Source organism: Venturia canescens, chromosome 5, assembly GCF_019457755.1.
Source record: "Venturia canescens isolate UGA chromosome 5, ASM1945775v1, whole genome shotgun sequence".
Classification (NCBI taxonomy): Eukaryota; Metazoa; Arthropoda; class Insecta; order Hymenoptera; family Ichneumonidae; genus Venturia; species Venturia canescens.
In genome coordinates this window covers 8,414,615-8,437,427 of record NC_057425.1, presented here as the reverse complement: position 1 = coordinate 8,437,427, position 22,813 = coordinate 8,414,615, and the positions used below count along the sequence as shown (strand labels likewise).

The following is a 22,813-nucleotide window of genomic DNA, read 5'->3' as shown; positions in this document are numbered from 1 at the left end:
AAATTTGTAATCGTCACGTGTGAAAATGCAACCGTAACTGTTCGAGTTGATCTCGCCGTGTTTTTACAATCAAATAAATGAATCGAATGGAAGAAAATTTTTTCAAAATTTCCAACGAACCCTCGCCCAAGTATTCGGAACTGTAAGAACGCGAATCGTCGCTTTTCCCATAATAAAATATTCCAAACCCAGTGATCGTGCCTCGAACAGACCATGGATGGGTGCGCGAATTTGAAACACGAAATATCCGGCGAGTGGTTCAGTCTTCGAATATTCGCGATAATGCAGGATCGTCAAGCGATAGCGAAGGAGAATCCACGAGATGCCTGATGTTTTCGCCATGAAAATCGTGTCATTATATTAACGTGTATAAAGTATAGGTATATGCAGGAATGAAGACGTTAAGCATGTGTGCGTATACCGAAGCGAGCTGGTTGCTGACGTTTTGTGGTCGTTCGAGAGCGGGGAGCGGATCGGAATTCGTCGTGCGAACGACCCGGGCTACGGTCAGCAAAGCGCATTTTCGCGCGGTCGTTAAGTCGCCCCGAAACGGGGACAGCGATCTCGAGGATTACGATCGTCGAACACGCACCAAGTATTTTTTCGAATCGTTCGCTTTGTCGATCATCCCCGGCTTTTTTTTATATTCCAAATTGCATGGGTGAATCAGTGCGAAGATTGCTTCTTCGTCCCTGTGTGCGAAAAGTCCTTGCGTCTCGTCAACTAAAGTCGACGCTGGTCGCCTGCGAATTCGACTGCAACGATGTTTCATTGATTCAGTTGCCAAACGATTCAACAGCTAATGAAAATTCGCTCGTTTCATCGACTTTAGAGACTCGATAATCGCAGCCGCGAATCGTCGCGTCAACGACACTTGGCGAGGTCATCATTCTCGTTAGAATACATTTGAATTTTGTGCGCAACGAGCCTGGGCTAAGTTGATTTATTTTTTAACGCGTCATACCCGAAGCCACGTCCGTACTTTGTATTGACGATCGTTGTTCATTCGTTCATAGCGAATCATTTGACGAAATCGTTCATTTAAGGGGGGGTTCTGCTTTGGAAAGTCAAAAAATCGATCATTTTCGGGAATATTTTTAGGATCGACGGAAATAACTCACTGTAGCGAACTCTTCGGTACAGTTTCAAGTATATTTCTAAAGTACAAAAACATTTCTTAGGATGAGAAATACTAGTTTGTACATGGTTCATGCGCGAAGTCTGATTTTCGGAATTTCTCAGCTGTGTGCAATGTGGAGATCGTAATTATTGTTTGAAACGAAAACTCCAATTTTTTTCTCCATTTTCATACATTTTTCTTCCATACGAACCTATAAAAACCCGAAAAAATTACGAAATTCTATATTTTTAGGGAGTTTGAATAAAAAGCTTTTAAAGAAGAAGAATATCACTTCGATGTGCTGTAAATAAAAGAATTTCGCAATTTTTTTGGATTTTTATAGGTTCGTATGGAAGGAAAATGTATAAAAATGGAAGGAACGTTGGAATTCTTTTTGACTTTCTACAGCAGGACTCCACTTAAGCAAAATGTCCCGCAAAACGACGAATGTAATGTTTTTATAGGTCATCGTCGCACAAAAAATTTTGAATTTTCGTAAAGAATGAACGCCGTACGAGAAATGAACGTTTTCAGTCGATTTGTCTCGACGAATTCGACCTCGAGTGAGGCATTGTCAGTACGTTAAAAGTTACTTCCAAGTTAGCTTGCACTCCAAAATGTTTTCCTCAGTTTATCAATAGTGATAAGTTCCACAGTTCAAAATAGCTGGCTTACCCAATAAAGTGCATTATCGAAGTGCAGCACTCTAGTCGATTCGCCTATTTCCACCTCTAATTATGCCGCAGCCTCGAGCGATAAGGTCGAACGTGTTTCTTTCCATGTTTTTCAACAGTCCATTGACGCCTGGTGCGACAACGCTTCGAAAACTGGACAAGGAAAAGTGAGAGGATGGGGAGGTTCGTCCCGTGTCAAAACGAGACGAAAAAAAAACACACACAAACTGAAAAAATCTCTTTTTTGGAATCACTTTAATGTTTATTCTGAACTTTGACAAATTCAAAGAAGAATGAAATATTGAACGATCGAGACAGGGATTTTTCTTCACCCTCGCCTCTTATAAAGGTACATGCAGGACACCGAGTCCGAGATTCGAGCGTCGATCTCGTTCTCCACTTTTTATACAATATAATATTACTAATAATAATATTAATAATAAGATTTAATAGATTTATATCTGTCATAATTCTCCGCAATTACAATAATCGTTAAACTCGAAGTTACAATAATATTGTTGAATGAAATTGTATGAAGATTACTCTTTCTCGCGACTCAATTCGACATTCGTTCACACATTTCCGACGCAATACTCGATCTCACGAAGCTCCTTAATATTCCATTTTTTATTCCAATTTTTATCACTATGAAGTATCGTATTATTCGAATATAATTATTCATTTTATTCACAAGTTTTGCGAGGCTCGATTCGACAAGCAGCATAAAACGCATTCACGGGAAGGAGCATAAGTCAGATCTTTTGTACTCGGCGTTCAGTCGGCCAATGGGGCTGGAAGCATAACGATTTTATTTTTATTTAATCCGCTTAAATGATGAACATTCGCACAAATATGTGGCACAATAAGGGTTCCCTCGATCGCGTATATTGAAAGAAGGGAATAAATCGCGACGCGGTGTATCATATTAAAGGTCGTTTGATTATCGATAGACTTTCGGTAATTCGATGAGTTTCAATAGATTTTGAGAAATCAGCATTTTATTGTCGTAGTCTGAGGAAAACTGCGTATCTCGTTATAACTTTCCTCGTGGTATACATCGCTCTTACAACAATATTTACAAACTCTAGAAACACTAGATCCTCCAAAAATATGTCTTTTCCCACCAGACTTAGCTCGGTGCTCTGAATAATATCGAGAGAGAAATGAAAAGCTTGAAGGGACGAAAAAAATGATCCCGGAAGAGGGCAGTTTTGAGCATCGACCGATGACCGAGCTCCCCTTTTGGGAGTATCGAATATCCAAAAAATTTGTTGCCGATAAATTCGATGAAAAAAAATAGCATTCGAGACGGAAAATCCAAAGAGGACACCAGGTCCTCGTGTTTTGAACAGATTCGTAAACTGTTAGCGCGGATCGACCGCGAGTTCTGTCGAACAAATAAAGAAACGAAAAAAAACAAAAAAACAAAAAAAAAAAAAATCACCGGAGTTTCATAAACTCTCGTAAAGCCAATTCAGTCGATAGCTCAGTCGTCCTTCTTCTTTCGGAGTTTTCCCTCGGTCTGTATCGTCCTGGAGACGAGGTCAACGCAGGCCCCGAGCGAAGCGCTCGTGGTAGGTTCGCCTTCGGGCGTATTCGCGATGTTACTCAGGGTCATGATGTAACTGCACGCGATCCTGAGCACGGAGAGTTTCGAGAGTTTCTGATTGTTCGAGTAAGCTGGGACGGCGCGTCTGAGGGTGTCGAAAGCCGCGCTGATGGTGTGGACTCTCGTTCTTTCCCTCGCGTTCGCCTCGATCCTTCGTTCCCGCGTCATGTTTTTGTAGTTTCGTTGTTGTTGCTGGTGGTGTTGTTGCTGCTGTTGAGCTTCGGACTGTCCGGGGCTGGTTGGGTGCCCGGAGTGGTTGGTGCTCGGGGTTCGATGTCCGTTTTGGTGGTGGGGCGAGGAACGAAGGGGGTCGGAGGCGTAGCCGGGTGCAGGGGAGCGTTCGTAGGAGCCGTTGACTCCTGGATGCGAGGGTACGCGGGGCGGTTCCCCGGAGCGTAGAACCAGGGAGAGCGGCTCTTCCTGCAGCCTGGAAACCGGGAGCGGAGGGAGGCTGGTTGGCTGGGCCGTTTCGAAGCGTCCTTTCCCTCGACTCTCTCGTCTCGGGGTGGATGAGCTTGTGGAATTCGCGGACGCAGAACGTGGCGGAGTCGCGACGAGCTGCGGCGAGAGTGGGGAGAGCGGGGGTTGTCGCTGATCATGATTTTGGAGATGGTTGTGGTGGTGGTGGTGATGATGGCGATGGTGGAGACGGCGGTTGTCGGACTCCTGGAGCCTGGACATGACTTCCTCCTGGATCCTCGCCTCGTATCTCCTCCGAGTCTCTTCCTCCCTCCTCTTGTTTTCCTCCTCGATCCACCGGTCGTCCTCGTGCCGTCTCAGGCTCTCCGGATCTTGGTTCTCGAGTCTGCTGCTGTCTCGGGAGTCTTCCTGGTTCCGCGAGATCTTCCTGTCCTCGGAGCCGCTCGTGTCCTTGTTGCTGCTCCCAGGGATGCCGTGACCCTTCGTCGTGGCAGGACTGCTCCAGGGTCGGAATGGGCTCGGGGATGGCGAACCGGCTGGTCTCGACTCCTCGTCCTGGATCACCGGAATGTCCAGGCCGCTGCTCTTAGCGACTGCCTTCTGGCTGGTGGTTCTCTCGACAAGCTCGAACCTTCTTTTCTTGAGGGGTGCCATGTTGGGCTCTTGGATTTTCCGGGGCTCCGCGAGCTTCCTCTTGTTCCTCAAGGATATCGGTGTGACTTGGACTTCGACGCTGTCCTCGGAGGCGCTCGGCGAATGTAGGCCTGACATGTTGTCGTCCTCGTCTCCGCCGCTGCAGAAACCAGCGTCCCTCTCGGAATTCGCGGCCATTACGCCGCCTGGAAGAAGAAAAAGAGAGGGGGGGGGAGGAACATTAGACTGGAAATCACAGACGAGTCCTACGGAGGTGCCTAACGCTTTTCGGTGTCTCTATAATATATACAATATCCATAAATAAATCCATCCGCGCATGTGCGCAGCTTGAGCGCCGTTAACGCGCATACGTATATCGACGTCAGTCAAACCCGCAGACGCACCCGGTAATTACACGTTTAATAGGTAATAACCGTAAAGCGCTGCGGGAAGGTTGCAGTCGGGAGGGAATGAAGCGGATAAAGGATGAAAGGATGAAAGGACGAGCTCGAAGAAGAGGATAGTAAATGGTGCTTTCGAGCGTGCGGCTCGAAAACGAGGAAGAAGAAGGAGAAGAAGAATGAGGAGGCGAGAGAGGAGCAACGAGAAGGCTCCAGCGATAGAGTTGAGAGGCAAAAGGAGAGAGGAAAGTCGAGGCAAGCTGGGGAGAAGAGAGAAGCAAGGATGTTAAAGAGCTACCGGTTTTTATCGCGTGAAATGCCTACCGATGGGCCCACCCGGGGGGGGATGGGTGAAAAATCCTTCTGCCGCTGTGCAGCTCGTGCATCAGAGAGAATCCGACTTACAATACATACAGAGAAAATCTCCCGCTCTCTCTCTCTCTCTCTCTCTTGCTAGTTTCTCGTCTGCTCTCGGAGCTCGGGGACTCGGCAAACTCCTGCTGTTACACGCTCCCTGCTCGTCGCTCGCGTCTCTCTCTTCCTCGCATTCTTGAGATGGCTCATGTACAGGGAGGTGGAGCGTGTGCACACGCATTCGTACAAGCTCGGGCCAAGTTGGCGAATATTGCGCCCTCGAGAATTCCGCCGGGGGGCTTTTCGGGCCCGCGTTACGTACGCCGCGATCTCGCTCGAGGATCGCCAATTATATTATAGCCGCGTACATGTAAAATTACATTTCTTGGATGCTCCCGCGCACACCGCTCGCGAACCCTGTCAATGTACGATTTGGAATGAGAACGCGCCCGGCGTCCGCATGTATCGTTGGCCAGATATTCTCACAACGTTTTTACCTCGTTTAGTTTCAACGCCGTGGCCGCACGCGGGGGGAGAGAGAGCGAGTATATCATATTTCAGAAGCATCGAGTTCGAGAGCTCTCTTGTACGGGGCTACCGCGCTTGTGTATGCGTTTACGCAGCCAGCACGCACGCACACACGCGCGCGAGGCGGTGCACGACCGGCAAATAATTGGCCGAGGAGCCGTGGATCGCTGATGCCGGTTTGATCGATAGTCACCGACAATAATTTATCGCCTTCGCGAGAAGTTTCGCTACCCGGAGCTCTCTCTCTCTCTCTCTCTCTCTCGGGAGAGTCACCGCAGTCGCGACAACAACAACGAGTCGACCTGGACGTATATGGCGTTCGCGAGGAGTTTCAGGTTTCGCTCGCGCGATTACAGATTGCTCCGGTATATGCACGCCTTGGTGGTTCGCGTCAGTTCTGCGCTCCGAGAGGCAAAAGGGAGCGCGCCGATGTCGATTATCCCGCTCGCTCGGTGGAGGTTACGCCCTTCAGGCGAACTCGCACATCCGGCGATCTCAGTCCGTTAATTCGGAAGCATTTTCGGGCTGGAGCCTCCCGCTTTCACGGCGCTTTTCCTTCGCGAAAAGCGTTCTCGGTGTGGATGGACTCTCCGAGGAGCAAGTCGAGTGCGACATCGGAGATGGAGAAAATAAGAAAAAGCAGAGAGAGAGAGAGGGAGAGCGAGAGAAGAAAAACGATATTGAGAGCGAGGAAAGATCGTGTCCCGGCGGGTCGCGCCGAGCCACATGGCAGTGGCGCCAGGCGGCTCTCCTCTTCGTTCGATCTTCTCCCCTCGTCGTCGCTCCTTTTATTGCTTTTCCAAGGAGTCGCGGGCGTCTCATACGTACACATAAAACAATTGTACGTGTGTATCCTCGCGTCGATATGACAGTAGAGGAGATCGTTGTTACGGAGTATGAAAGAAAAAGCTCCGCGACTGCGAGGTAAAAAGAGGAAAACGAACGGCGAAGGAGCTTGTACGAATTCGCATGCGATTCCCTGTTGGGGGAACCAATCGAACATTCGCCCCAAGAGACCGTTGGCCGCCTCTTATCAAGCCCGGCAACTACGCGGCGTCGAGTTCCCAACCGATTTTACGATCGATCGTCCAATCCTTGCTATACTTTTATTCCAACGAAACTCGAATAAAAAAACAACGGAGCAGCACCGACGCGATACGATTGTCGCGAGTCTCGCTCCGACCTGTGTCCAATGAAACTGCTTTTCGGATGCGCTCTATTTCAGACTTTTAACAGGCTAGTCATCACAAACTCGCGCACACAAAAACGTACGTGGATACGCGCACGTGTGCACTTTCAGCCAGGCTCCTCCTTCGCCTGTCTTTCTATTTTCCTCTTTCCTCCCCCCCCCCCCCCCCCCGCCCTCTCCGACGCTTTTCGCGCGCATATCTGTAGCCATGAAATGTAACAGCGGTAATGTCGACAATCTCGAGCTGTTATCGAGTGCGCGGCGTCGCCGTCGCGCCGCTCGTTGTTGTTGTTGCTCCGAGCGATAAACTGCCCGCCACAGTAAATTCGATTACGTCGGCTATCTTGAGCTGCTCGCGTGGGGTGGATAACGAAAGAGAGCCAGAGAGAGAGAGAGAGAATTGAAAGAATGAGAGCAAAGTAATGGATAGATCGAAGACAGAGGAAGAGGAAAGCGAAAAGAGAAGAGAAAAGAGAGGGCGAGAGAGAGAGGCAGAGGGTGGAGGCACGCGAGCGTTATTACGACATCAGCCTCGTAATGCAGCTCAACGAGAGCAACCGTGCAGCATCTCCATGCTCAATTCCACACACGATTGTGTGCGAGCCTGTGCGAACGCTGGACAGACATGCTGTTGCGCGTCTCGGACCTTCGGGCGCCGATCTTGATGCGAGCACTGTTCTCTGACGATGCTCGTCCGCATGCACGGCCGTGTATTGATGCTAACCGCGCTATATATTTGTATTTATGGAATTCCCTCGGTGTGTGTGTGTGTGTGTGTGTGTGTGTGTGTGTGTGTGTGTGTGTGTGTGTGTGTGTGTGTGTGTGTGTGTGTGTGTGTGTGTAGGTCGGCGCCGCGACGCCGACGTTTCCTTCCAGCTAGTGCACTCTGCTGTCGAGAGCTTCTCTTTCATCGTCCCTCACACCGTCCCTCCTCGATTTATCGTCGATCGTTACAGCTACCCCTTCTACGAGGATCGCCGAATCCTCTCTCGTGCACAACCACCAACGTTCTTCGAGGAGCGAACGCGAATCAACGAAATTAACGAACTTCGGTCAAAGGACGATCAAGTACATGAGAAAACGAGAGGACGATCGTTCCTCGATCAAGTCTCGGAAGAATCGCGACGAAATGATGATCAATTTGATGTGACTAATTTTAAATCCGCGAGTCCACTCTCATTTTTAACGTTCGCCGCTAACACGACTAAATATCACACGAAAAAATCACGCAGACAAAATCTCACACGATCGAATGTGACTAAATATCGCGTCGATGCTATACGAAGAGCGCGCATTTATCACGAATTAATTGAAGCTCAATGTTGTGTGTGTCGTCCATGAGAGAATTAATAGCCAACGGTTAGCAGTACCATCAGAGTGGGGGGTAATGCCTGATATACTTTGTCTATTATATGTAGATAATCGTGATTGTGTTTAGTATCAACCGGGCAAAATGTGTGTCTGTTTCTTTTGGGCGTGTGTGTTCGATTGTTTCCTATCTCCTGAATCTTCGTCACATCATTCCATGATTCACTATGTTTTTAATAATAAAAAAAAAAAAATTGTTGATTCAATAATAATTGATGTTATTGGACTTCTTCAACTGCGATGTTTTCGGAGAGAATGAATCTGCAATTCGATGTGAAACTCTTTTCTCGTATATTTAACCCTGTGACGTTATATTTCATTGACACCGCGTCATGCCGCACATTTCGTTGCTTGACTTTTTTTCTTAGTGGCAACGGTTCCCCAAACTTTTGCATTATTCGCGACGCTCCGTATCGATTATTATCCTAATTTCGATATGGTTCGACCTCCCTATAAAAACAGTAATTTTTCGTACAACTCGCTCCGTACACGTTTAATATATTAACCCGGCAAACGAGCTAGTTACGCGCAACTCATAATTCCGTAGTAATCATACAATTACCCGGCAACTCGTCGGTGAGCTGACGCCAGTGTTTTTTTTTTCTAATTGCTCCTATTTCGTGTGAATAATGACCCGTTGTTGTTAAATTTAATCCGACGCGAGGCTTCTCTCGTCCCTGACGCGATGACGGCGTAAATTGTAAATTGATATTCGCGTTTGCTGCCCGCGGGCGAGTTCTCACCGGCAATTAATGCGAGAATGCTCATGTGCGATGGACAGCGTTGATTTCTAGCGATACAGCGATGATCAGGGGACGCGTGTACGCGCGGGGCGATGCATAAATATACGAGGAAACGTACGATTGCCGGGTGCGGGGAGAGCGCATCGAGGAAGACGATATCCTTGCTCGTATCGTTCGATCCGCTTACTCATGCGGCGGTTCCCACTCGTCGATACTCTCGGGCGTCCGGCGACGTTTGATATCCTCGCCATTTATTGCCAGGCGGCGCGGGAGTGTCAATTTTTAATACCCTCGGATAAAATGTACTGCGGATCGTTTCAGTTCGGGAATAAAAGCGACTACGCGAGTGCCAATGAAACGCGGGGAGACGGAGAAGCGCGGATAAACTCGCGATGAATTCCCCGCGAGAGAGAGAGAGAGAGAGATTATCGAGGCGTTAATAGACCGGGTAGTAGCTCGTAGATAAATACAAATAGTTTAAACTCCCCGTAAGCATTCACGTTCACACATTAATCATGCGTCAGTGTGCGATATTAAATCAGATACGAAATCGCGGAAAGACCGCGTGTCTCTCCCGCGGGACGCGATCCTCGACGATGAGAGCTCTCAGATATCGAGGGTTTAGGCGCGAAGAGAGAGAGAGAGAAGGGGCGGTCGGGGGGCTGAGCAAAAAATAGAGAGATAGAGAGAACATAAATACCAACACGAGGTTCGGTGTCGCTTATCTGCTCGTAAATATTGATAAATTATCATCGTGCGTCTATCCATGTAAGCATATGGATACACGTAATATAAATATATAAATTATTTGTCGAGGCTGATCGCTAGATCGTGCGAGATCGCGTATGAGGAATTTTGCAATTCTCACAATCTCGAGGTCTCTTATAACTTTGAGATTTATTGCGTTGTCCGAGTTCGCGTGTGTGTGTGCTCGGTGTGAGGGGGAGTGCGAAAAAAATGGTTTGGAAAAAAAGTGCGGCGGTCGCTCACTTTTCCCTCGCGACGAGGGGGAAAGAGGGGTCGCGCGATAAGAAAAAGAAGCGCTGGGGAAAGCACCTGGTGTCTTGGCGAAATTGCGCGGGTGCACAAAAAATGGAAAAAGATAAAAATATAATCGAAAGAGAAACGCGGAGAGGGAACGAGCCAGTCGGCAATCTCGGAAGGCGGGAACGAGCTGCGAGGCTTTTCATGGACCTCACACTCGAACGGGCCGATTGTACGAGCGCTGAAAAGCAAGAGATAACGCACTACCGAACACCTGGCTCTGAAAGCCGGGAAGACCCGATCTCGAAAAAGAGACACGTCCCGCGATCTTTTTCTCTCTTTAGCGAGCCGAGAAGCGCGGGCGAGCTCTCTCGCCCACTCTTTTCCTTGTGATAACCGAGTCGGATCTTTAGGTACGTCGCGCACTTGGAAGGCGCTGAACGTGTGTTATCGAGTTTCTCCAGAGATAACCGAAGCAGGGGCCAAACGTGCAGGATAAATCCATCCTGTGAGCGCACATTATCGGCCATCTGCTGTCTTGTTTTCTCGTGTACACTCGCCCGCTCACGTGGCTCTGCACGTCGGGACTCTCGATAATCTTCGAAGCACACTTGGCTCATGTCTCTGATGAAAAACACTTTCTCACGATCCTGCTCGCGCTCGCGCGGTTCTACTTCGCTAGGTTATTCTCAGCCCCAGCTCCAATAGGCGAGTATCTCATTCTTATGACGTGCCAACGGTTTTTTTGAAGCTCACGAATTGGAGGGGGATAATGAAATGTTTTTCGAGTTTCCCCCGACGGTACGGGACTGGCACGGTTTAGGCTGCGAAGTGTGATTGAAAACGGTACAGAAATTGCTCGGAAAAAAGCGAGGCTCTCATCGACTGAGAAAAAAGCTGATCGATTCAACAGAAATTGATTTTATTCCAATGACTTGTTCTCTCAGCGTTGAATTCTAGTTCGTCGTAACGAAAGTCGTCGTTGCACTTCGAGCCCGAATTACCCCTCGCCGCGTGAAGGCGCTCGGAGCTGCGGTTCTTCCGCATTTAATTATCCGAAAATTCATCGATTCGTAATTGTTAATAGCGCCTCGGGAGGAAAAAGCGTGCGGAGCGACGATGAGAACCGCAACGAGCCGGCGGTCGCGCGGGAGAGCGCGTCTCGTCGTGATTCGCGTCTTGCGCTGATCGAGGTCCTCGAGGTCAGCGACAGGCGCCACCGCGCGAGGAGACGCGGCAGAGAACACGAGAGATCGATCTCTCGCGGCGTGTTCGCTTGCGATTAAACGCAGCGGCAGCCTGCACAGTACGCAGCGTTTTGTAAACATATCTCGCGAGAGCCGTCACTCTTGTTTTGGAGGAGGAAGAGCGAGAGGGAGGACGAGGGAGGAGAGACGACGAAAGAAAGAATGGACCGTTCGAGGGCCGCCGCTCAAGCGTGCAATGCGCATCGGTTTTATTTTTGCAACGAGCGAACACGCGCGCACAAAAAAGGATGAATGGCAACGAAATCGTCCGCGTAATGCGGCTGCTGGATGCGAATCGACATTAAAATCGAGAGAAATCGCGAAAGAGCGAACGGAGAGAGAGGGGAAAAACGAGAATAACATCAGGGTTATCGGCGGGTGCGTTTCATTGAGAATCTCGGGGGTCTCGTGGCTCTCAAAATAGCCAATCTTTGTACACCATGCGAGCGCGCGCACGCGAACTTGTAATGTGTACATTTGCGCCAGAGCAGATTACGGTTTATCGAAAACAGAGCGTTTCCTTCGCGCCCCTCGAATACGCTCAAAAATATGTACACCACGAGACTCCTCGATCGGTCTTTTCATTGAAGAATTTCAAGCTTATCGGAACCCCCTCGGAAGAGCTAACCGACTCGCGAAAGCGTTGACGAAATTTCTCGTCCCGCGATCCATGCCTGCTGATCGAATCTTATCAATGTTTTCGACGTGGGAAACGGTCGATCTTGGAAAATTCTTGCGTCTTGCGAAATTGATACTCTTCTTGCGACTCGATCGATCGAATGATTGAGGACTTTTTGAAGCGCCCCGGGAGGTGCGTCGAGATTCGAAAACTTTTCACTCCAATTTTCGTTCCCCATGTTTTATCTCCTCGCATGAAAAGCTCCGGGATTTTTTCAGAGTTTCCTGGTGCGAGATGCATCGACGGTGTTCTGTTTTTCGAGGAGGAGAACCGCCGCAAAAATAGCGTCGGACATCTGTGCAAGCGCGGTTCCCAGCGAGCGTTTTTTCCTTAATAAATTCCGCGAGTTTCCTCCTCTTGTATTTTATCTCGAGGCGAAAACGCTGCTGCTGCTGCTGCTCGTAATTTCAACAGCGGAGTCAACGAGACGCTTTCGCACAAGAATTTACGATCCTCGCGGTAAGAATACGGAAGGAATAATGATGATGAAAATAATATTGGTCGTGTCCGCGAGTACGGATTTCGCAACTCGATCGACGTCGCACACGTCAGAAACTCATCGCTCGCGATCTCCTCTCGCTGCCCGTGCTCCGCCAGATGTTGCCACGGATTTAAATGCAATCCACGTGTTCGCTCAAGATCAAGAAAAAATAGCGAAAACAAGAGCGAGATTGCACACGCACCGGCCGAACGCTCGCGCGATTTCTGGCCGGAGTCCGACGAGCTGAGGATTATTCGCGCCCGTCGAAGATTGCCCTCTCAGCTCGAGTGCTTCCGACCCCAGCAGCCTCGCGCGAAAAGTGGCCCATTTGGCCGTCCGAGGCTTGCCAAGTCTCGAGAATACTGTAATAATAAGTGTCGCCGGACAAATGCCGACGACGCTCTGCTCGAGTATTTACGCGCCCGTCGAATGTGCTCCCGGAGAGCGGGTGTCCCCGCACTTCCTCGCCACATCGCCGCAGTTTCTCCAAAAGATTAAGCGCCGCCGAAATATTTTCGTGACTCACGTGTCCCCTGACTAATTCTCCTCTACCGAATATTTCACTCCGACGCGCTTTTTATTCTCTCCCTCTTATTTTCGTGTTTCGGCCCACGCAAGAATGTCGAAACGCGGGACCGACAGCAAACTTCGCGCTCCTTTCGACGCAGCTTTATTCCCGATCGATCAACTTTGGAGGGAACGAACGAAACGATATTCTTCGCTTACAAAACCCATTGACTTTTCCCAAAAGAAATTTCCAGAATGGAGCAAATGATTCACTATTTTTTCTCGAGGGAGCAGATTAAACAGGCAATTTCCGATCGAAGATCTCGAAAAATCCGTTTCTCACAAAGATAAGTGAGTTTGCTAGGAAAGAAAAAGTGAAGGAATAAGGAGAAAAAAAAGAATATAACAGCGGGATGAGAAAGCGGAAGTAGCTCGTACAAAAGGTGGCTAAGTAGCCCAGCGCAGATATATAAATTCACAAAATTATATACAAGCCCGACGCGGAATAGTGGAGTGCATCGCGAGCATATTATCATAAAACGTTCTCGAAGCCTCGTGTGCGTGTGCAAATAGACATACCCAGATGCTGATATTCCACAACTACACATCAACATCCACGCGCGCTATACATTCGATGTACAAAGCCTTGCTCGCGGATAATATTCGCAGCACGAGCTCCGGCCATCTGGCTAGCGCCATGCCGCGCGCGGTCGCTCTGTCTCTTGCCCTCGCGCACATTTTGTGTCTCTCGTGGACTCCACACATCGAGTACATAAACTAGCTCTCGTGGGGCGAGGAGACCGAGGAGAAGAGGCTTGCAGTCGGAGCGCGCAATTTTCCCTCTTGTAATAAAAGCAGAACATTCAATTATTTACAAAAGCGGAGTCCAAAACGTTTTATGAGAGGACGAAAATACGTTTTTTTATCTAGAACGAGACTATTCGAGAGTTCGCGCGGGTAGCTCGCTCCTTCGAGGCCGGAAAGTATGATCGGAGTGTCTCGGAATAATTGGCATCTACGCGAAAGCATTTGCCGAAGTTTTGCCGAGTTTCTGGAGATATCCGCAGAATCGTCGTCCGTCTCGTGACGAATTCCACGAGCACACACGCTCAAAGTAAGCCAAAAATTCGCGAGCTCGCGAGCGCAGTTTGAGGAAAAGTGGAAAAAAACGTTCGCTCAAATATTTTCTCGTGCTCGTCGACTCGTTCGATGTGCTCGCGCGCTCCTTAAGCGCGGGCTCCGGCGCACTTGCCTCTGTATAGTGCCTTAAGCACGACTGGGCAGGAGACACAGCGGCACGAACAGAAGGAAAAGAGGTACACGGAACGAAACGTGTGTGCGTGCGTGCGCGAGGTTTTATTTGGCGAGTGGGCGAGAGAGCCAGGCGACGGTCACCAGCTGTGCCGCGACGCGGTGGCGACGTAGACGCTCTCTCCCTCGCTCCTTTCATTTCGCTCCGTCTCTTAACTCCTCTCGCGCGCACAGATATGCTCGCGAGATCGGACCTCTCACGATCTCCGCACCGCCGACGCCGCGCTGTCGCGACTCCTACGTGCGCGGCTTCTCTCTCGGTCTTTCCTCCCTCTTCGCTCCCATCTCCGTCTCTCTCCATCTCGCCGTTTTTGCTTCAATGTACTGAACGTACGAGCGCGCGTAGTACGTGGCGTCACGAGGCGGCCTGCGTCGTTGCTTTTTGCCGTTTCTCTCTTCCTCCTTTTTCTGCGGATTCGAGCTCCTGAAAATCCGAGGTTTCTTTTACGATTGGTGAAAACGGGGCTTTGGAGGTCCGGCCGATTAGATTTCGAGCAGATTTTCCCGTGGTATTTTATCGACGCTCGGGAAAAGGCCGATTCTCAGGCGCTCGACTCCCTGCCTCGAGTCAGCGCTCGGGAAACGAATTTTATTAAATTCTTGACTAATTTTCTAGGGGATAAACACGTGGGTGTGAAATAAAAATAATTCATTGAAGACAGCCACGATATTTCATGTCACGATCTCACCTCGGAGATATTTCTGAGCCACTAATTACCTACGTGCCATTTGAAACTTAATTAAATCCGGATTCGCGGCTTTCGTAACGATCCGCAAACCGAAACGCTCGCGCTCGCCCCGTAGGCGTGAGTCTCTTGCGAACTTTTTCCGTCCCTCCGCTGCCGAACTCGCTCCGACGAGTGCGACAAACGTTCACTTCGATATTCTCTGCATGAAAAGTCCCTCTAGCATCAGCGATCGCTGTTATTTCGTTTCATTTTGACGAAGATTTACGCAAAGTTTTTCATTCTCGTATCCAGGAATGCCGAAGAAAAACCACCGAGCGGCTGCAGGCGCTTGAAAATTGAACGATTTAATGTTCCATTGAACGGATGGTAATTCCTCGGGGGCCGGAAATTGCAACCTCGCGCGTCGATGCAAACTCCGTTCGCGAGCGAATGATTATTTGAGCTCTTTCCATCCGGAAACGCAGGGTCAAGACGTATATTATTCAAAAGATTCTGAAACTCGTGACTTTTTAACGCATTCGGAAGCATCGCGAGTGCCTGGCGAAAATAAATATGAAGAAACCGGGACACATCGCACTGCTGCGTAACGATGTAAAAGTGCTTTTTTATGTAAAGAGCTCCCGCGCGCGAGCACGCTTGTAACACTGAGCGAGAATTGCCCTTTATCACGAGTTATCGTCCCGGGGAGTAATTACTCGGCGGTAATTAGGCCCGACGATCCGAGCACGCGTGGCCTTGGAGGTTTTTGCTCTACATGTGTATCGAGAACATGTGTGGAAACGCGGTGTATGGCTAGAGAGTTAACGAATCGGAGGCAGATCTTGTGAAATGTGGAAGCAACACACAGACGAAGAAACCGTGCCGCCCCGAGTCTTCGAACATTCGTTGCGCTATCGCGGATAAAGCAAATATGTTGATTCTCTTATCAGCTTTGCTACCGCGGAGTGTCATATGTGTGTACACAGTATTTATAGAGCTCAATAGGAGAATGAAGAAGAATCGAAAAATTTATGCAAGATTTTGATAGTTCAGCAGGGGGTCTCCGATTGCCTGCGCGTTTGACTGCTAACGCGAGAACAGAGTTTCGTATTTTTTTGACTGCTGCGTAATATCAATATATTACGCAGCAGAAAATGAATTTTTGGGGGTCGAACTGAAATGGCAGAATTACTAAAATTTCGAAGAGCTCAAATCTCGAGTTTATAAACTTCGAATGGTAAAATACGGAGACGGATGAAGTCGACTATATGGAGCTCTCAATGTCGAAAATAAATAAAGTAGAAACTTCAAGGTTCGATGGACGTTTGCGTCGAAAATGGAATGTAAAAGCCCACAGAACGACGACAAAATATCGATTTTCCAAAAATTCGACCATCTCTTTCGATTCATAAATTACTACAATCAGCAATACTCCGAATATTCAGAATTTCGAAAATATAATAACGAAAGACTAAAAATATTACTGAGGTTGAAATACTGAAACACCGAAAAGGGGAACGGTCCAAATGGCGAAACGTTGGAAAGTCGACCGATCAAAATAAAGAAACGCAACGGAGCTCAAAACACACGCGTCTCACTCACTCGCTTACTCAGACCGGTGATCTCGAATTTCAAACCATCGTCATTTTGACTTTCGCCTTTTCGAGCCATCGCTATTCTGCATATTTAAGTTTTACGGCCTCGAAAAATTCACTTTCGATTCTTAGTAACTCTTTAATCTGGTCTGTCTATAAACAATTACAATCTCCATTTTTCTTTTGAAAATATCAACTTTTGACATGCGTGTGCTCTGTTAAAATTGCATTAGAAATGAAAACTATCGAAATATATATTTTCGAGTAAATACGAATTCAAAGAAAGAATATATTCGGTTGAGCGCGTAGTCTGCTGAATAATCCATCGGAAATATACAACTTAAAAAATTTCGAAATATCGAGCCTTCTACAATTCGGTTATTTGACACATTGAACCCTACCCAGTTCGTAGAACATCCGACGCCGCGCAAGAGTCTCTGTAATGCGAAAAAAATATAAAAAATTGCTTAACACCGACGTAAGTTTCCCCGCGTTAAATCAACTCGATATTTTGGCATTGCGTTAATTGGGTTATCGGTACGTCCGCGTGACGGAGCGTCCGTCGCCGGACAAAAATAAAATTCACAATAACAATCGGGAGGGTGAATCGCCACGAAAGTTTACGGAGGTCAGTCGCGACGGTGATTTCATAAAAAATTGTGATTTGGAATGCCCCCGCCACTGTTTTCTCGCTCTTCCCCGCCGCTGAACGTCTATTTTTATCGTTCGAAAACAAAAATGTCGCGAAACCGATTATTAGACGATTTGAGAACACCGCGCTATGCTCAGCGTTCGTGTAAACATTTGAAAATTTGTCTCTCTTCCTTCGAGAGCCTCCGCATCTATTTTTCGCCCGTACACCAGCGAGGCGGGAAGCGAAACATTCAAAATATTGATAAGACGACGCCGTTTCATCTTTATTATTATTTCTATAATACGCATAGTCATTTCCACGTGGGACCTTGAACGACGCACTAATGTAACAGAGAGCGAAAATGGAAGTTTTATGTGTTTACACATTCTTACTCCATTATCGTGTTTCACACTCGCAGACACGTTTTTGTACGATTGTTTTTTTTATTCGTTTTTTTCACTTTCTCGCCTCTCATTACGCTCCGATTTGATTATTATTGAAACTTCGTACGTCTCGATAAGGTTTCAGCGAGGAATTGGGCAACCTCGTCACTGATAAAGTCTCCTATTCAACAGTCTTCGTAGCTTTAAACTTAATTTCACTACTATTTTATTTCAGTCCCAAATAACGTGAAATTTCACCCACAGAAGACAGTCGCATTCGTCGTTACAAAAGTCTTTTCATCCAGGCATTTGGGATCCGCGGAATTCGGGAAGCCGGAAGTCGCCGACGGAACTTATTTTTACCGAACGTGTATGAATAAACAACGAGAAGATCGCGATATCGACGCGGAGAATCGATAATTGATATTTGGAAAAACAAAAATATTGTTTTTTCATTTTCGCATGATGAAGTGGCAGCACCTTAAAAATGCGTGTGCACAGGTGCACTCGGTACATATCACTCGAAGGGGATCGCTCGCAGCCGTCGTCGCGCGCGGCGAAGGCCGCGCTTAATTTCCGTGTCCCGAGCGCGCATAGCGATTGCGGAAATAGCGTGAAGGAGGGCTGAGCATCGCGCAGGGTCGCAGGCACTTTCCTCGCATAATGACGCACGAGGGCGAGCTCGATAATGTGAATTGTGCCACACATAAAACGACTCTTCACTCTTTCCTTGGCGCGCTCATTTATTAAGGTCTGCGCGCGTAAATTTATGAAGTTTATTATTCATGCTGACCACCCAATCTTCGCCTGGATCGAGGCGAAGCCTGACCGAGCAATTATTATTTCGTAACGCAACCTGTGCAAACGTAAGGAACGGTGAAGGCCGGGGGCAAGGGGGAAACGAAGAGCTTTGATATGCGGGACAGATAGAATGGAAAAAAAGGGATCGCGATTCCCGAGTACAACCGATCCGGAAATGCCTCGGCAATAAAAGTCAAGCCCGATCGTGAGCTCGCACATTTAGCTCGTTCAATTTGAGCGCGTGCAATGCGTGGCCAGTTCCGCTCGTGGCACGCCCTGATCACGATCGCTTCACACACTCGCGTTTGCGCTCCCCCTGCTGTACACTTGCTTGACGTATTTATCAGGTGTGTATTTCGTGTTTGCCCATGTCGAGAGAAGTTATTGACAGGCGAGACTAATACCGATGGCAACGAAACCGAGAAGCAACGAAATCCATGATTCGGAGTCGCTGAACGTGCATTCGATGAAGCCGAATGAGTGAGAAAGTTCAAATTACAGGGATTTTATCAGCAATTAATATTTCATTCAACGAATCTCTCACAATTTTGTATTTTTCTTTCAATTCAATTTTTATCGATGTTACTATCGAGGAAGTTTTCGTGCCGGTGCTCAACCCAATTCTGCCACTCGAATTTTCATTCCTCTTTCGAATTTTCCACCAAAATTCGCCAAATTTCGTTCGCCCCTTCCGTCGCCGCCGAAAATTTCGTTTCTCTTTTTTAACGCTCGCGATGCGCCTCGCCTTTTTTCGAAAGTTTGCCCACGAGCGATAGGAAATCGAGACGAAAGCAAAGAGAATGGAATTCGTTGCAGGTTAGCAGGTGCTCTCCGGGTCACAGGTGCATCGGTCCGAGTCTCGACGTAAGGGTGCAATATTGTTCGACATGGGAGCAGAACACTCAAAAGCGTAGTCATGCTCTCCGACAATACGTACCTGTGACTGCCCCGGCCATAAGCACATTGCCAGCTCTTTCATCCTCGCTCCCCCCCCCTTTTCTGGCTTTTTGCTGCGGTAAGTTGAAACTACGAGAGATCCCTCGAGCGATATTTATAACGGGAAAAAGGTGGAGGAAAAGACCGAGGGACCGAAGATCCAAAGGGTCGTAAGATCGTCGAGCACCCACAATGGAGTATCGCTTACACCGGAGCCCTTTTCACTCCTAATTCTCAACTTTACGATCTTTTGGCTTTGTGTGTTGACGAAGAATGCCCAAATGTGTACATTGAAGTTAGCGGAGTTTAAATTGGGGGCCCGAATATGGCGAGAGACCACCGATTTTGCCTTTCCCGTTCTTCCCTAATCCCCTCATTTCTGCGGGACCGGAGACAGGAAAAATGATCTCGAACCGTCCGAAAAAGTTGAAGAAAAACGAAGAAATTTTCCCGGAACGAGGAAAGTGGAAAATAACCAAAATTTTCTTGTCGAAATTTGTATTTCTTCGGTTCTCAGTTCCCGACCGATTTCGTCGTGCATCAAAACACACACACACACACACACGAATTGGGATCTATTTTGATGACGCAATCGTGGCCGACGTTTGTTATCGTTTCGTTTAGCCCGAGCGCGAAAACGAGCGACCGCGATGTGCAAAGAGCCAGCAGGAATATTGCCTCAAGTCTTCCAGTCTGTGATGCCGTCATAAAAACGTTCGTATACGCGCGTGTGGAGCGGTGGAAAAAGGTGGTTAATTCATGAACAACTGTCGACAAGCTGCCTCATCGATATATGTAAACATATACATCGAGGAACGAGGAAGAGTGGGTGCTCGAAATGCGAGAAAGCTTGGTCGCGAGGATGGAGCACTGTTTGGAGCAACGAGCGTTGTCGTTTCCTTCTTATATTTTTGGTGATAAGAATATGCGGTAAGTTTGAGTTATTATCGTAACGTGGTCACGGGAGCGATGTGAAATTTTCCAGACGCGATCAAGATCCACGATTATGCGGGCGCGATAAAATTCTCCGAAGTGGGGATCGTGACGGATGGAGAAAAATGAAGCTCGAGGCTCTCGCAGCTCCCGTCCGAGGATCGAATCGCACTAATTTCTCGTGCGTTCAAGACTATTTCTCGATGTCGTTTCTACACATATTTGAATAACGTCAATCGTAACTGACCTAGACCCTGAAACATGCGTCAATTTATCGCTCCTCGATCATTCACCGACGCGCATGTCGCGTGTGTACACATGTATTGTTGTCTTTGAGCGATACGGACGACAGGTTTTATCTTTTCTGTCCTCTCGCGCTCAGCCGGGAGCAACGACAATATTTTCGGTTCGCTCGTGTAACGTTACGAGTCCATTTTCGAGCGGATCGCGTCACAACTCGCTCCACGATTTCGATCCCTCTTTTGCCCTCGACGAGGAAGTAGCCTGCGGGGAGGCTGGGACGGGGCAGAAAATTCCGAGGAGAAAGAATGGACCAACTGACCTAGTGATACTGCCCTATAAAGTCGCGAGCTTCTCAGCAGACCCTTTCTTCCGGAAGTTTGAGTTTTTCTTCAGAGTTCCGGCGAGCCTACGACAGACTTCCGGCCCAGGGTCACCGTCGGGATTCAAGTTCGAGTTCCAGTCTCCCGAGGATGAGAAGATCCTCGAGATTCGATGAGCTCAACGCTGCAGTTCATTTTCATATTTTACCATACGTTTGTCTCTCCATGCGTTGGAGAAATGAGTGTGGATATGGAAGGAGCCGCAGAGGGGATCTCGGGCCGCGAGAAGTGCGGTCAGGGGTCGTCTGTGTTGGAACTAACGCCGCGGCGCTCGCGGATTTCTCTCTCTCCGTTTCTCTCTCTTTCTCTCTGATCGTTCGAACCGCGCGGCGGGTGCGGGCGTCTGTGCGGCGACCCACGCTGGCGCCGACTCACGCCGCGCCCTGTCTGTCTCGCTCTCACCAGCGTCTCGGGAGACTTGGCCAGTAGTTCCCGCCGCGGTTCGCTCAGACACGAGAACTATCGGATGCCTTTTCTCACTCCCGTCTCCGTATCTCGTTATCCCGAAGCGTGCTCGCTCCCAGCCTCGCGCGACACTCAGCGCGCCTCTTCTTCCTACCTTCGAAATTTCAAACGCGAACGCGGATTCACTTCCCTCCCGATCCCGCGCGCCGATCGATTCATCGCCGTCGTATTTTTGGCCCGAACTCCGATATGCTAATTTATTTTATGTTTCTATTTTCATATTTATATATACGACGCTGCTCCCAGCTGCGCTCTCACAATCGTCCGGCTGGCGCCTCGCGTAACAATAATTATCATTCCGCTCTTTCTACTCCCCCGGCGCTCCTCATCCACGTGTATATTTTTCTCAATCCCTCGGTGCTTGGAGTATTTTGGATTTTCGAGATTTTCGATCTCTCTCTCTCTCTCTCTCTCTCTCTCTCTCTTGGATTCGTGAGGAATGGAAAATGAAAGTTTGAAAGGGAGATTTATTTTTTGGGGATCGAATCGATTCGCGTTTGGCTACTGAAGTTTGAGCTTTAAATTTGAAAATTGAAATCTTCACGCGGATTTCTTCTGGCACGATATCTTCGATGCATATTTTTTTCAGGAAAGAAAATCCTATTGATTTTCCCTCTTTTATACGAGATTTTGAACGATCTCTTTGTGGCTGTTGGACGAGGTTACTTCGAGGCGGAGAATCGAAAAGGTGGCTTTCTTGAGCCTCGTAAAACGCCGAGCAAGTAAACACGACGGTAAAAAAGTGATATTTACCTTTGATAAAGGCAGACAGCTCGCTGGTAGACTCCACCACGTGGGCGCTCATCGTAGCATCGGCGAGCATGAATATGGAAATAAATATTCGGTGTTTTAGCGAGGCACGTTGTTCACGCACAAGACGAGGAAAAGTAATGAACAAATTTTCCTGGGCACTCGAAGCAAATATCGTAACACTGCTCTCCTGCGAGAGGAGCAAGGACCGAACAAACAAACAGATCGGGAAGCACGTTCGAGGAATTTCCTCGTTGTTTTCTTTCGGGGGCACTAAGTTTTTTATAATCCAGTCAGACAGTGGGGGCGATTTCCTTTGGTTGTATCGTGAAAAGTCACGACGAATAGGGGAGAAAAACGAGTTTAAAGTCGAGCACGAAACAACTCATCGAAGGTTACTTCGCCGCGGGAAGAGTTCGTACGGTTTTTATCTAAATTTCGAATTCGCACTTTTATAATCGTCGTCTTCAGTGGATTATCTCGGAGAGCGAACGAACACGGGAGTTCTGATCCTCCTTCGCTTGCGCTCGGCAACGGACTGACTGGCCGCGTGCAGGAACGCGCGGTTGCCTTTCGTCGCGACTGTGTCTCACTCATTTTTCTCTCTCTTTCCCTCGTTCTCGGCGAGTAGCGCGCGCGCACAGTGCGTGTATATCGAGTGAGGGTGAACCCGACGTTGGAACCGCTCCGAAATCTCGTTTTCTCACTCCCTCCCGTAGCCACTTACACGACGACCCTACTTTCGTCCCTTTTCTCGCTTTCTCACTTTCTCTCCCT

At 48.3% G+C, this 22,813-nt stretch overlaps 1 protein-coding gene across 2 annotated transcripts; it reads right to left on the bottom strand.

Annotated features, from left to right (window-relative positions):
* Positions 1 to 2,032: 2,032 nt before the first annotated feature.
* On the bottom strand, positions 2,033 to 22,585 carry net. Of its 2 annotated transcripts, none has more exons than XM_043419557.1 (2): positions 22,040 to 22,585; positions 2,033 to 4,662 (listed from the first exon to the last, which is right to left on the bottom strand). In XM_043419557.1, exons 1-2 carry the CDS (start codon positions 22,107 to 22,109, stop codon positions 3,281 to 3,283), a joined length of 1,452 nt encoding a protein of 483 aa, XP_043275492.1. In that variant the 5' UTR covers positions 22,110 to 22,585; the 3' UTR covers positions 2,033 to 3,280. The 2 variants fall into 2 exon arrangements, with proteins under 2 accessions (XP_043275492.1, XP_043275493.1); XM_043419558.1 differs by lacking the exon at positions 22,040 to 22,585 and adding an exon at positions 5,182 to 6,994.
* Between the last annotated feature and the right edge of the window lie 228 nt (positions 22,586 to 22,813).